Consider the following 12825-nt stretch of genomic DNA (forward strand, 5'->3'; position numbering starts at 1 on the left):
GGGTAGATGGAAGTGTGTGGCTCCCCTCAGATTCCAGAACTTTGCAGCACTGAAATGTGAGGGAAAAAGTGTTTTTTTGTCAAATGTTCAGGGTGGCTAAGGATTATGGGTAACAGAACCTTGAGAGAGCACCACAAGTTACCCCATCCTCGATTCCCCATGGTGTCTAGTTTTCAGAAATGGCCAGGTTTGCTAGGTTGTCCTAGGTGTCGGATGAGCTAGAGGTCAAAATCCACATCTAGGCACTTTGCAAAAAACAGGTCAGTTTTCTTTGGGAAAATGTGGTGTGTCCATGTGTTTTGGGGCATTTTCTGTCACGGGCACTAGGCCTACCCACACAAGTGAGGTACCATTTTTATTGGGAGAGTTGGGGGAATGCTGAGTGGAAGGAAATGTGTGGCTCCTCTCAGATTCTAGAACTTTCTGTCACTGAAATGTGAGGTAAAAGGGCTGTTTTGCCAGATTTTGAGGTTTGCAAATGATTCTGGGTAACAGAACCTGGTGAGAGCCCCACAAGTCACCCCATTCTGAATTCCCCTATGTGTCTAGTTTTTAGAAATGTATAGGTTTGCTAGGTTTCCCTAAGTGCCGGCTGAGCTAAAGGCCAAAATCCACAGCTAGACACTTTCCAAAAAACGTCAGATTTCAGTGTAAAAATGTGATGTGTCCATGTTTTGTTTCCTTTTGTGGGCATTAGGTGTACCCACCAAGTACCATTTTTATCAGTAGACTTGGGGAAACACAGAAAAGCAGAACAAGTGTTATTGCCCCTTGACTTTCTCTACATTTGTTCCTTCCAAATGTAAGACAGTGTGTTAAAAAGACAACTATCTGAGAAATGCCCTGTAATTCACATGCTAGTATTGGGACCCTGGAATTCCGAGATGTGCAAATAACCAGTGCTTCTCAACACCTTATCTTCTGCCAATTTTGGAAACACAAATGTTTCCTTGATGCCTATTTTTCACTCTTTATTTTTCAGAAAATGAATTGCTGTATACCCATATTCAATGAAAACCCATTGCAAGGTGCAGCTCATTTATTGGCTCTGGGTGCCTAGGGTTCTTGATGAACCTACAAGCCCAATATATCCCTGCAACCAGAAGAGTCTAGGAGACGTAACAGTATATTGCTTTAAAAAATCTTCAATAGCTGGAAAAAGTTATGGAAGAAAACGTGGACAAAAATTGCTCTTTTTTTCACCTCAATTTCAATATTTTTTTATTTTAGCTGTTACTTTCTGTAGGAAAACCTTGAAGGATCTACACAAATGACCCCTTGCTGAGTTCAGAATTGTGTTGACTTTTCAGAAATGTTTAGCTGTCCGGGGTCCAGCACTGGTTTCACACCCATTTGTCTCACTAAGTGGAAGGACGCTAAAAGCACAAAACATAGTAAACATGGGGTATGTCCCAGTAAAATGCCAAAATTGTGTTGAAAATGTGGTTTTCTGATTCAAGTCTGCCTGTTCCAGAAGGCTGGGAAGATGGTGACTTTAGCTTCGCAAACCCTTTGTTGATGCCATTTTCAGAGAAAAAAAACACAAGCTTTCTTCTGCAGACCTTTTTCCCATTTTTTTTTAAAGCAAGACATTTTCGCTGTATTTTGGCTAATTTCTTGGTCTCCTCCAGGGGAACCCGCAAACTCTGTGTCCCTCTATAATCCCTAGGATGTTGGAAAAAAGGACGCAAATTTGGCATGGGTAGCTTATACAGAGAAAAAGTTATGAGAGCCTAAGCGCAAACTGCCTGAAATAGCCAAAAAAAGGCTTGGCACCTGCGGGGGTAAAGGCCTGGCAGCAAAGGGGTTAATGAGGCATTACTCGCTCCTGTCCTGCTGGCTTGGGAGAAGCCATCATTTACATCAGCAGTTGACAGGCTTGTTGCTCAATGCTACCGCTCAGCACCAGGTGACCCACCATTTCTTTCTGCACATCCTTCACCAGAGAGCCTAGTGATATAGGTGTCTTGCTCCATTATGCAGCTGGGCGGAGCTTTTCCCATGGTACTATCAGACTGAGTCCAAATGATTAGAAGCTTGAGGCAAAAAGTCCTTTCCAACTGGAAATGCAAGTTGTCTACTGGCTAGATATAACAACGTGTTCTGTACCATGGCCCAGGTGATGCTGCTGCATATGCCCCAGACATGAAAGGCCATTTTCAGGAGGTCATCTTTAATGGCCAAAACACTTCCTGGCATTCAGTCCAATCTAATGAATCTTCATTTTGATGCACTGCGCTTCTTTGGTGTCGAGGCAGATTCAGCATTGGAAAGATTCAAAGCATCGAGGGCCATGACACCTTCACTGGGTCTTCGTCTGCCACAAACAACAAAGGTCCATTCATCACTTTCATGGCTTTGGGAGAGAATCCTTCTGTTCCAAGCAATGCCAACCTCCCAAGCAACAACCCAACCCCCTTATTCAGAAATACAGAGGTCTTGCTAGAGGACGAGGCCGTGGCTCCAAATTGCAAGCTTCTTCTTCCTCCTCTTCCTTCCTCGCACCTTAAGGAAAGCAAGCCTAGTTTGTTGTTCCAACCCCACAAGGAGCTTATTTGAGGGTGGGTGTATGAAAGCACCCTTTTTGACATGGTTAGCCCCACATTTTGCCTGGTTTCTGATGTGGCTTCAACTGTTAGTGCACTGGGTCTCTGCTAATCAGGTCTCCAGTGCCAGATCTCTTTCCCCAAAACTGCACAGTTGTTTTGCACAATTGGCACACTCTTGTGCTATAACCGTAAGTCCATAGTAAATGGTATTCCTGGTACCTAGGGCACTAAGGAAGGTCTCTGAGGCTGCAGCACAAGTTGCACCACCCCAAGGGACCCCTCACCAACCCCACACAGTGCTGCCATTGCAGACTTCATGTGTTGGTGCAGGCTAAATTGAAAACATGACCTTTCACACCCCCCCTGTGTGCCAGGTCCCCTATCACTGGATATGCCAGGTGTAAGTCACCCCTGAGGGGGAGTGCTTCAAGGCACAGGTGAGGACATATATGCATGAGCACATATGCCCCTGCTATGTCTTTGTCGATTCTGAGACATAGTAAGTGAACAGAGAAGCCATTTTAAATGTATGTGCTGGACACTGGTCATTACGAGTTCCCCATCTACATGACGGTTTCTCTGAATCCTGGGATGTTTGTTATGAAACATCACAGAATAATAAACCCCCAATGATCTTAGTGATGGATTTATTAATAAATGCACACAGAGGGCACCTTACAGGTGCCCCCCAAAAACCTACCAACTACTATTGTGTTGACTGACCGGTCATGACCAGTTCACCCACCACAGACTTGTTTGTGCCCCCCCTCCTCAAGGTCATCCAATTGGATCTGAAGGCCTTTCTTACATCTATTAAGGGATATCCGTTTCTGGACTTAACTGACAACACAACCACCTTTTGATACTGCAGGAAGCAGAAGGGTGTGAAGTCACAGATCCTGTGTAGGGAAGTACTTCATCTCTGGAAATGACTGGACCAGCAAGGTATTTCTTTAACGGCAAATCATTTGGCAGGCTCACTGATCACCATGGTGGATGAGCTCAGCAAACAGCAGCTGGCGTACCCCCAATGGTCTCTTCATCCAGAGGTGGATTAGGGCATTTTCACCCAGTGCAGCATGCCTTGGTTGGATGCTTTGGCTTATGCCTTTAACTTGCAGCATCATGATTATTACGCAGTATAGCTTCGGCCAGTAGGTTTCAGAGAGATGCATTCTAGCTCCAGTGGGACTCGGGCATCATCTATGCCTTCACACCTCTGTCTCCCTGCCACAATTTCCAAAAAGAATAGAATAGACCAGACTCAGATCATCCAGATTGCTCCGGATTGGGCCACAAGAGTGTGGTACCCAGGCATATAGAGACTGAGCATTTGCCCCCAGTCTGGCTATCTCTTCGGTAGGAACTCCTGTCTCAGCTACACGAAAGGGTCTTGCACCCAAATCTCCGCAGCCTACAGCTTCTTGTGTGGATATTCAGCGACATTAACTGAGTGGATGTTATTTTTGTGGCTAGGTGTGCTTCTACTAAATCTGTTTATTCTGTTCATTCTGCATTGTTGGTGTTTCGTCAGGGACTGTCACGTTGACCCTCTGTAGGCCAAACAGTCAAATGTTTCAGATGTCTTTGTTCTGTAGCCCAGGGAGACTGTGCGGTGGGCACGGTTATTTACCAGCCCTTTCAGCCTTTCCCTGTTTGCTTGATCAACCTTCCATATTCAGATTACCAGTTGTGATGTGTCTTCTGAAGAGTCCCATCTACATGTTTCCCCCTGCACCTTTAATTATGCCTCAATGGGATCTTATTTTGGTTCTTACGTTCTTAATGTGCACACCATTCAAGCCCATCTAGAGTTGATCTCTGAGGTTACTGACAATCAAGATGGTATTTCTTACTGCATTTCTGTGCACTTTGTTAGTGAGCACCAAACACTATCAGTGCAACCTCCCCACACTTTGTCTTCTCAACCATGCTGTCTTGTCATTACCTTTCATGCTGTGTCTTTCTTCCACTGATGTTCGTTTTCCAATCTTCTGAATTATCTCTGCATCCTTTAGATTTGCAGCTTGCTCCTCCTCTGTGCTCAGTGATGTTTCATACCTTCTGCTCTCTCCTATGACATATTTGTTTATTGCTCCTGTCTTGTCTCTTTCTCTCTCCACTGTGCAGCGGTTTCTCATGTTTTGTCTCTGATCTTTGATAACCGCCTCATACCTACTTTCCTGTTTCCATCTTTTTCCTTTACTGTTTTCCCCTTTCTGTTTTGCTGCTTCCCCTATTTATTTCCCTATGCTTTCTTCCTCTCCTGCACTTTTCTCTTAACTCTTATTCTGCCTCTTTCCTCTTCTTGTGTTTTATATGTTACCTCCTCTTCTGTGGTCTTTTCCGTCATCTTAAGCCTTCCATCTTTTCTTCTTCCATGTGGTGTTTCTTTCGTGTTGTGATTCTCTGCATCTTATGTCTTCTTTCATAGTGTCTGCTTCATCTTCTTATTTTCTGGTTCCTACCTACTCTCATCTATTTTTGTTTCTTTCTTTCTATATTATTTTAATTTCTATCTGCAGGTCACGTGCTTGTAACATGTTCTTGGAAGGCTACAAGCGAGCCTGGATTGTGAGTGAGGAACACGCCTTCGAAGATAGGATGATTGATGATTTAGCAGTAAGTTGCTCATGTGATTCTGAGAGGCAGTGTGTAGTCCTCAAATTGAATGGGGCCTACTAGAGGGTGAACCTCTCCGCATACAGCAAGGGCAGCTGGGGTCTGTTTTACATTTGTGAAGAGGGGCCAAATGGCAGCGTCCTTCTGTATTTGCTGGTTGTAAATGTAATTCTCAGTTCTTTCATTGTCCATCGAACCATTGGTTAATTCTAATTGTCAGTCACAGCATCTGCAATATTTCCTCTTTACCAAAATCACTTGTATGAGTTCTTATAGCAAGAGGCGGACATTGCAAATGAGACCTGAGAAACCTGTAGTCTCTCTCATAGTGGCCCTCTATGGAACTTCGACGCTACAGAGCAAATGCCAGTTGCATCTATGAATCTGAGCTCCACCTGGCTAGTACTGCCCTGCAACGCAGAAACAAACACGCAGTGGCTGCAGAGGCTGTTTCTGGAGAAGTGGAGCCACCCAATCTTCATTTAGTTTTGCTCCCCATCACAGGACCAGATGCAGCCCATGCACTGGTTTTAATGAAATGACAACGCATAAACTAACTCAGGGCAATTTTATTATAATAGATGCATGTCCTCCATGTAGGAAAGTGCCCCTTTTGGCATGGTTCCCCTCCCACCTTTTGCCTGATGTTGATGCTAACTTGACTGAGTGTGTACTGGGATCCTGCTAACCAGGCCCCAGCACCAGTTTTCTTTTCCTAAACTGTTCTGTTGTTTCCACAATTGGCACACCTCTGACACACAGCTAAGACCCGTCTAAGAGGTAAAAGTGGTACCAAGGGCTCTGTGGCCAGGGAGGGTCCCTAAAGCCTGCAGCATATATTATGCCACCCTAAGGAACCCCTCACCAAACACCTTCACACTGCCATTGCAGCTTGTGTGTGCTGGTGGGGAGAATTGGCACACCTCTGACACACAGCTAAGACCCTTGTAAGAGGTAAAAGTGGTACCAAGGGCTCTGTGGCCAGGGAGGGTCCCTAAAGCCTGCAGCATATATTATGCCACCCTAAGGAACCCCTCACCAAACACCTTCACACTGCCATTGCAGCTTGTGTGTGCTGGTGGGGAGAAAAGGGTAAAGTCAACATGGCCTCCCACTCTGAGTGCCATGCCTAACAACCACTGCTTGTGGCATAGGTAAATCACCCCTCTAGCAAGCCTTACAGGCAGGGTGCACTATACCACAGGTGAGGGCATAGCTGCATGACCATTATGCCCCTACAGTGCCTAAGTCCATTCGTAGACATTGTAAGTGCAGTGTGGCCATATCAAATACATGGGCTGGGAGTTTGTCATTATGAACTCCACAGGTCTGTGATGGCTTCACTGAAGACTGGGAAGTTTGGTGTCAAACTTCTCAGCACAATAAACCCACACTGATGCCAGTGTTGGCTTTATTATAAAATGCAAATAGAGGGCATCTTAGAGATGGCCTCTGTATTTCACCGATCTGTGCCAGCCTGTCACTAATAGACACATTTCTGACCCCATGGGGAGAGAGCCTTTGTGCTCTCTAGGGTCAGGAACAAAGCCTGCTCTGGGTGGAAGTGCTTCACACCTCCCCCCTGCAGGAACTGCACCACTTGGCAGTGAGCTTCAAAGGCTCAGGCCTTATGTTACAGTGCCCCAGGGCACTCCAGCTAGTGGAGATGCCCACCCCCTGGACCAGACCCCAGTTTTGGCACCAAGTCCAGCTGGAAAATTAGGAAAACAAGGAGGAGTGACCACTGCAGCTGAGACCAACCCTAAGGTGTCCAGGGCTGAAGTGACCCCCTTCATGCAGAATCCTCCATCTTACTTTGGAGGGAAAGTCACCAATAGGGATAGGAATGTATCCACCCTCCCCTAGGAAAGTGGGCACAGGGAGGATGTTGCCACCCCCAGGGACAGTAGCCTTTGACTACAGCCCTCTGACCCCTGTAACACCCCTAAATCTGGTATTTAGCGGCATGCCTGAACCTTGCTCTTCAGGTTCCTGGCATCCTCAAGATGAAGGACTGAAGAACTGACCCCAGCAGGGAAGACTCCAGACGACATCTGACTTGGCCCCATCTCTATCGGTCTGTCTGCAGCTTAAAGACTCCTGCTATAAAGAGGCAACTCATCCTGCAGGACCAGCAACCTCTACAACCCCCCAGAGGACTGCCTGCCCACCAGAGGACCAAGAACTGCAGAGGACAGTGGCCCTGTCCACAGGAAATATCCAAGAAGGACTCCAGAACTGCCCCGGATCCGCGAGCCCTGCCCACTCTGCTCCCAAGGTGACCCACCAGTACAGACAATGTCCCTAGGCGATTCCGACCTCGAATCCACCTTGGTTTGACCCCTTCTGGCCAACACGACGATGCCTGCAGCCTAAATCCAGAGGACACTCCTGACTGCGACCCGATCTGATGTAGATTCCCGACGCCAAAGGTACCCCTGCATCCACAGCACCCTGGCCTTGGGGAATCCAACCAATGGTCTAGCAACGTCCAGCGGACGCCTTTCCTATTTGTCCAGCCTTTGTGTTTTTTGCAGCCGACACCCTGGATCCAGCCTGCAGCCTTCTTTGTGACCCCTGGGTTGCACCCTGCTCCAAACTGCCCCTGTGCCACTGAGGGTGTGTACTTGATGCTGACCTGTGGTCCCCAAATGTGCATCTAAACCCCCCAGGTCTGTGCCCTGAAACTGCAGGTACTTACCTGAAACCTGTTTCTTTCCCAGTGCCCCAGTCCTCATAGGATTCCATTGAAAACCCAATACCAACTTTGACCTCTGCACCTGGCCGGCCCTGTGTTGCTGGTGGTGCACTTTTAGGGACAACTTGAACTTTGACCTGTGGACATCCTAACCCCCGAAGACTGGGATCGTAAATCGAGTGCTTACCTGTAAACTCTGTTAACACTTTTCCTCCCCTAGGACTGCATTGGTTCTAACAGGCCGGCGGTGTATACCGCCACATCATGAGTGTGGTGGGTAGGCCGCAGCTAACCCGTCACATCACCACTCATACTGCCATGGCGGTATGAACCGCCAGGTCGGAGATGTGCATTTCGACCTCCAGCAGTATAATGAGCTGGCCTACCGCCATGGTTTTCGCAGCGGTACCACCGCCACAAAAACAATGGCGATAGTGCTACCAGTGACAGGGAATTCCTTCCCTGTCACCGGTAGAAGGGTCCCCCACCCCGCCTACCTCAGCAGTTTCCTACCCTCCACCCCACCAGCAATCTCCTAACCCCCGCACCCTTAGAATCATACTGCCCCAACCCTCAATCCCCAGAATCACACCATTCCCCAACCCCTCTCCCCGCAATCATGCACACACCCACACGCACGACGCATGCACCCATGCACCACCACATCCATACACGCATTCAATCACACTCATCCATACATGCATTCACTCACACATGCTCACATGCATACACACTGACATGCAGACACACACTCACTGTAACATTCATACACGCATTCACTCACATGCATACAACCACGCATACACCACAACACTCAGACGCATACACACACACACATGCAGACACCACACACTCACACACAACACCTCCCACTCTCCACCCTCCTCACCTGACGGACGACTGACTTACCTAGTCCGGCGAGGTGGTCGTCCGGCAGCGAACAGGAAGAGGTGCTGCTATTGCCAGCAGCGCCCGGCCAGCAGGACACCACCAGGTCGTCTTTTTGGTCAAAATACGGCTGCCACATCCTACTGGCAGGGTGGTGCGGGTGTTAACACCGCCCAGTCCTCTTGACCGCCAGCATGGCTACTGCGGGATTTCCACCCTTATTGTGGCGGAAATCCTGTGGTAGCCATATTATGGTGGGCGGAAAACCACCAGCATTGGCAGTCTTCTGGCGCCCTTGGCATGACTCTGTATGTACAACAAATGCTTTGCAGTATCCTCTGATAAGCCTAACTGCTCGACCACACTACCACAAAAGTGAGCATTAGTATCATCTACTTTAGCCTTTGTTAAGCCTCTGGGGATCCACTAGACTCTGTACACATTATACTAATCCTGCACTCCAGAGTTGCTCACTGGAATATTGATATGACCCCAGGCTGTAGCAAGTGAATCAATCAAGAACTACAATATTGGCTTTTTACAGTGCTTGTTTCTTTTTTAGGACATATGTCAGTGTAAGTGTGTATACCAGTTGACCAGTTGCAAATGGTTGCCTTGGGATCTAGTTATCACACATATGGTTGAAAGAAAAAAAAAATCTGAAACCAAGCACTTTCAAGACACAGCTGACATATTCATTATAGTTGTTAATTTGTTCTTCAAAATCGAATATGCCACTAAGTGCATCTAGTGGAAAACTCTTAAAATCTTCACCAATGTGTGTAGGACATGGTCACAGTGATACATCTTTTACTTAAACCAGCGCGAAAGAGGACTAAAGTGAATGATTTAAGATCAGGCTCAGTAATTAGTTCAACTCCTCTATTGTACTCCATCGTTTTCTTTGGCGTTTGTAATCATTGGCTAAAAGATTTTTATAAACTTAGTTTGAATCTCATTTTCCTTGTTCCTTTCACTGTCTTTTATTCAAGGCATCGATCCTTACACCCTTTAACCTCCTGCGCACAGTGAGTTTGATATTCCGAGCTGTTGAGCGTGGCCACTGATCTTCTGTCACAGCAGCAATGATGGGTCCTCCAACCGAACCTGTCAACTCTTCACTTTCTTGCTTGGAGATTGAGCAGTGACAGTTGACAGCTTTTGACCTTACTTGCAAAGTCTATAATGTTGAGTTGGCAGCCAGACGTCCCTCCACCAAGATGGTTTAGGCCTGCCATTGGGGAAAATGTGTGGAATGGTGTACAGAATGACAACTGGATCCCCTTTCTGCCCCACTTTCTCAGATTCTTCTTTTTATCCTTTCTCTTGCCCAGCAGGGATCTGCTCTGTGCACTTTGAAGGGCTATCTCTCTGCTACTTATGCTTTCCTGTGGTTGCCTGGCAAGCCATCCACCTTTAAACCATCTGTCGTACATAGATTCTTGAAAGATCTCCAACATATATTTCCACCTTCACCCTTTATTATGCCTCAGTGGGACTTCAGTCTTGTACTTACATTCCTGATGTGCGGGCTCGTTGAGCCACATCATAACTCCCCCTAAGGCTACTATCAAGACGGCCTTCCTTGGGGTGATAACATCTGCCCAGAGGGTCAGCGAGCTTCAGACCTTGTTATCCAAGCCTCCTTATCTTACAGTCTACCCAGACAAACTGGTGCTTTGTACGAGAGCTTCCTTTCTTCCTAAAGTGGTTACTCTGTCTCATGTAGGCCAATCGAACACTCTGCTTAATCCCTCCAAGGAGGAGAAGTGAATCCATTGTCTGGACCTAAAAAGAGTGTTACCATTCTACCTTGACTGCACATAAGAGTTCCTGGTGGATGACCAACTCTTCGTGGGGTATGTCTGAGCGAAGAAAGGATGGGACGTGCAGAAGAGGACATTCTCCAGATAGACCGTGCTCTGTATCAAGGTTTGCTGTGCAAAGAAGCAACCACCTGAGGACTGCCGTGCTCATTCCATCAGAGCAAAAGCTTCGACCACTGCATTAGTATGCAGAGTTCTGGTCCTGGACATCTTCCAGGCAGCAACGTGGGCCTCTTTGTACACGTTTACAAAACACTTCTGCCTGGACAGTCAGGTCCATTGAGATGAGCATTGTGCCTGTTCAGTCCTGCAGGACTTCCCCCATGAAACTGGTCCACAGACCCACCACCAGGGATGGTATTGCTTGGGTATCTATTCTAAGGTAAGGAATATGTGACTAGAAGCCTGTATCGAATGAGCAAGTTACTTACCTTCAGTAATGCCTTATCTGATAGAGACTTCTAGTTGCAGATTCCTTACCTTAGAATTTCCCCCAGGCGTCTGAATGGATCCTGAGATTTTTCTTCGAGCAATACCCTTGCACGTCAGTAGTTGGCGTCAGTCGACCTCAGATTCCTTACCAACCCACCAATCCACCCCTCACTGTGAACGGATTTGTAGGGACTCAGCTGATACCCTTTCAGGGCCCTAGTTTTCCACAACACTGATCAGTGTTCTTCATGGCTCTGCCCTCCTGGCATGGAAAGGAAAGTTGTGAAAAGAAAGTGGCGTCAGCACGTGAGGTGGCACCACTATAGGCTCCGTGCACGTCACTTCCGGTGCGGATGATGCTGACGACACCACATGGAGCCAAACGACACACTTAGTGGTGCACAGCTACACTGCTCACTAAATAATTTAGAGATGCAGTCTGATGCCTGGAGATAATTCTACAGTAAGCCATCTACGGCTAGAAAGAGTCTCTCCCAGATAAAGTGTCACCAATGGTAAGCAACTTGTTCTTTAGTTGAAAGTTATAAAAATATCTTTTTTGACTGAGTTCATCTGGAGGAACATTCAGAAATGAACCCCTGGTTAACCTACTTTCTGGGCCACGGATATTCTGAAGTTAAGTACTGCAAAAAGCAGTGCATTCTCAAAGGAACAAACAGATATGTCTTGTTGATGTAAGGTGATCTTTCTTTGGAGATCTGGATCCACTCTATCCGGATTAAGGAGGCATGGGCTTCTAATGTTGATCCTCACCTTTTGTAAGTGAGTAACCCTGATTTTTGCTGTGCTAACAAAGAAAATGTTTCTTTTTTCACCCCTGGGTTTGATTATAGCTCCAATATGAAAAGACAGGGACCATGGAGTATGACAGTTGTTTTATGACATAGTACTCCTGGACACGGTGTATTTTCCTTTACTTTTGTTTTGTTAGTGATATCTTGATTTCAATTAACAGGAATCAATATGAATTGCAGAAATGTGAATAACCTTGCATGATAATTGGAGCCAGCTTGAGATTGACCCCAACAACACTCCGGCGGTCATTCTGACCGCGGCGGTCGCCGCCCGCCATGCGGTTACCGCCGAATGACCGCCCCGCGGTCAAAAGACCGCGGCGGCCATTCCAACTTTCCCGCTGGGCCGGCGGGCGACCGCCAAAAGGCCGCCCGCCGGCCTAGCGGGAAAGCCCCTGCAACGAGGAAGCCGGCTCCGAATGGAGCCGGCGGAGTTGCAGGGGTGCGACGGGTGCAGTGGCACCCGTCGCGATTTTCACTGTCTGCTAAGCAGACAGTGAAAATCGGTATGGGGCCCTGTGAGGGGGCCCTTGCACTGCCCATGCCAGTGGCATGGGCAGTGCAGGGGCCCCCAGGGGCCCCACAACACCAGTTCCCTCCATCCTGGTTCTGGCAGTGAAGACCGCCAGAAACAGGCTGGCGGGAAGTGGGTCGGAATCCCCATGGCGGCGCTGCAAGCAGCGCCGCCATAGCGGATTCCCTGGGCCAGGGGAAAACCGGCGGGAAACCGCCGGTTCCCCTTTTCTGACCGCGGCTTTACCGCCGCGGTCAGAATAGCCCAGGAAGCACCACCAGCCTGTTGGCGGTGCTTCCCCTGCCCTCCGCCCTGGCGGTCATGGACCGCCGCGGTCAGAATGACCGCCTCCATGTCCATTTCTGGTGATGTGTCAAGCCGGTTGGCATTTAGTAGCAGCAAATGGTCTGCGGTGTCTAAGTGTGCAGAGGGAGCAAAGTTTGTCACCTAGCTACTTTAGTCATAATCAAGTGGCATCACT

At 47.8% G+C, this 12825-nt stretch overlaps 1 protein-coding gene across 8 annotated transcripts in view; it reads left to right on the top strand.

Annotated features, from left to right (window-relative positions):
• The window catches only part of RYR1 (ryanodine receptor 1), a 1068376-nt gene that overhangs the window by 800167 nt on the left and 255384 nt on the right, over positions 1-12825 (top strand). For all 8 annotated transcript variants that reach the window (XM_069206982.1, XM_069206985.1, XM_069206986.1 and 5 more), the window contains one exon: positions 5075-5171. In XM_069206982.1, the coding sequence (XP_069063083.1) occupies positions 5075-5171 (97 nt within the window). The remainder of the gene's footprint in view (positions 1-5074; positions 5172-12825) is intronic.

This window comes from Pleurodeles waltl, chromosome 9 (genome assembly GCF_031143425.1).
Source record: "Pleurodeles waltl isolate 20211129_DDA chromosome 9, aPleWal1.hap1.20221129, whole genome shotgun sequence".
In the NCBI taxonomy this organism is placed as follows: Eukaryota; Metazoa; Chordata; class Amphibia; order Caudata; family Salamandridae; genus Pleurodeles; species Pleurodeles waltl.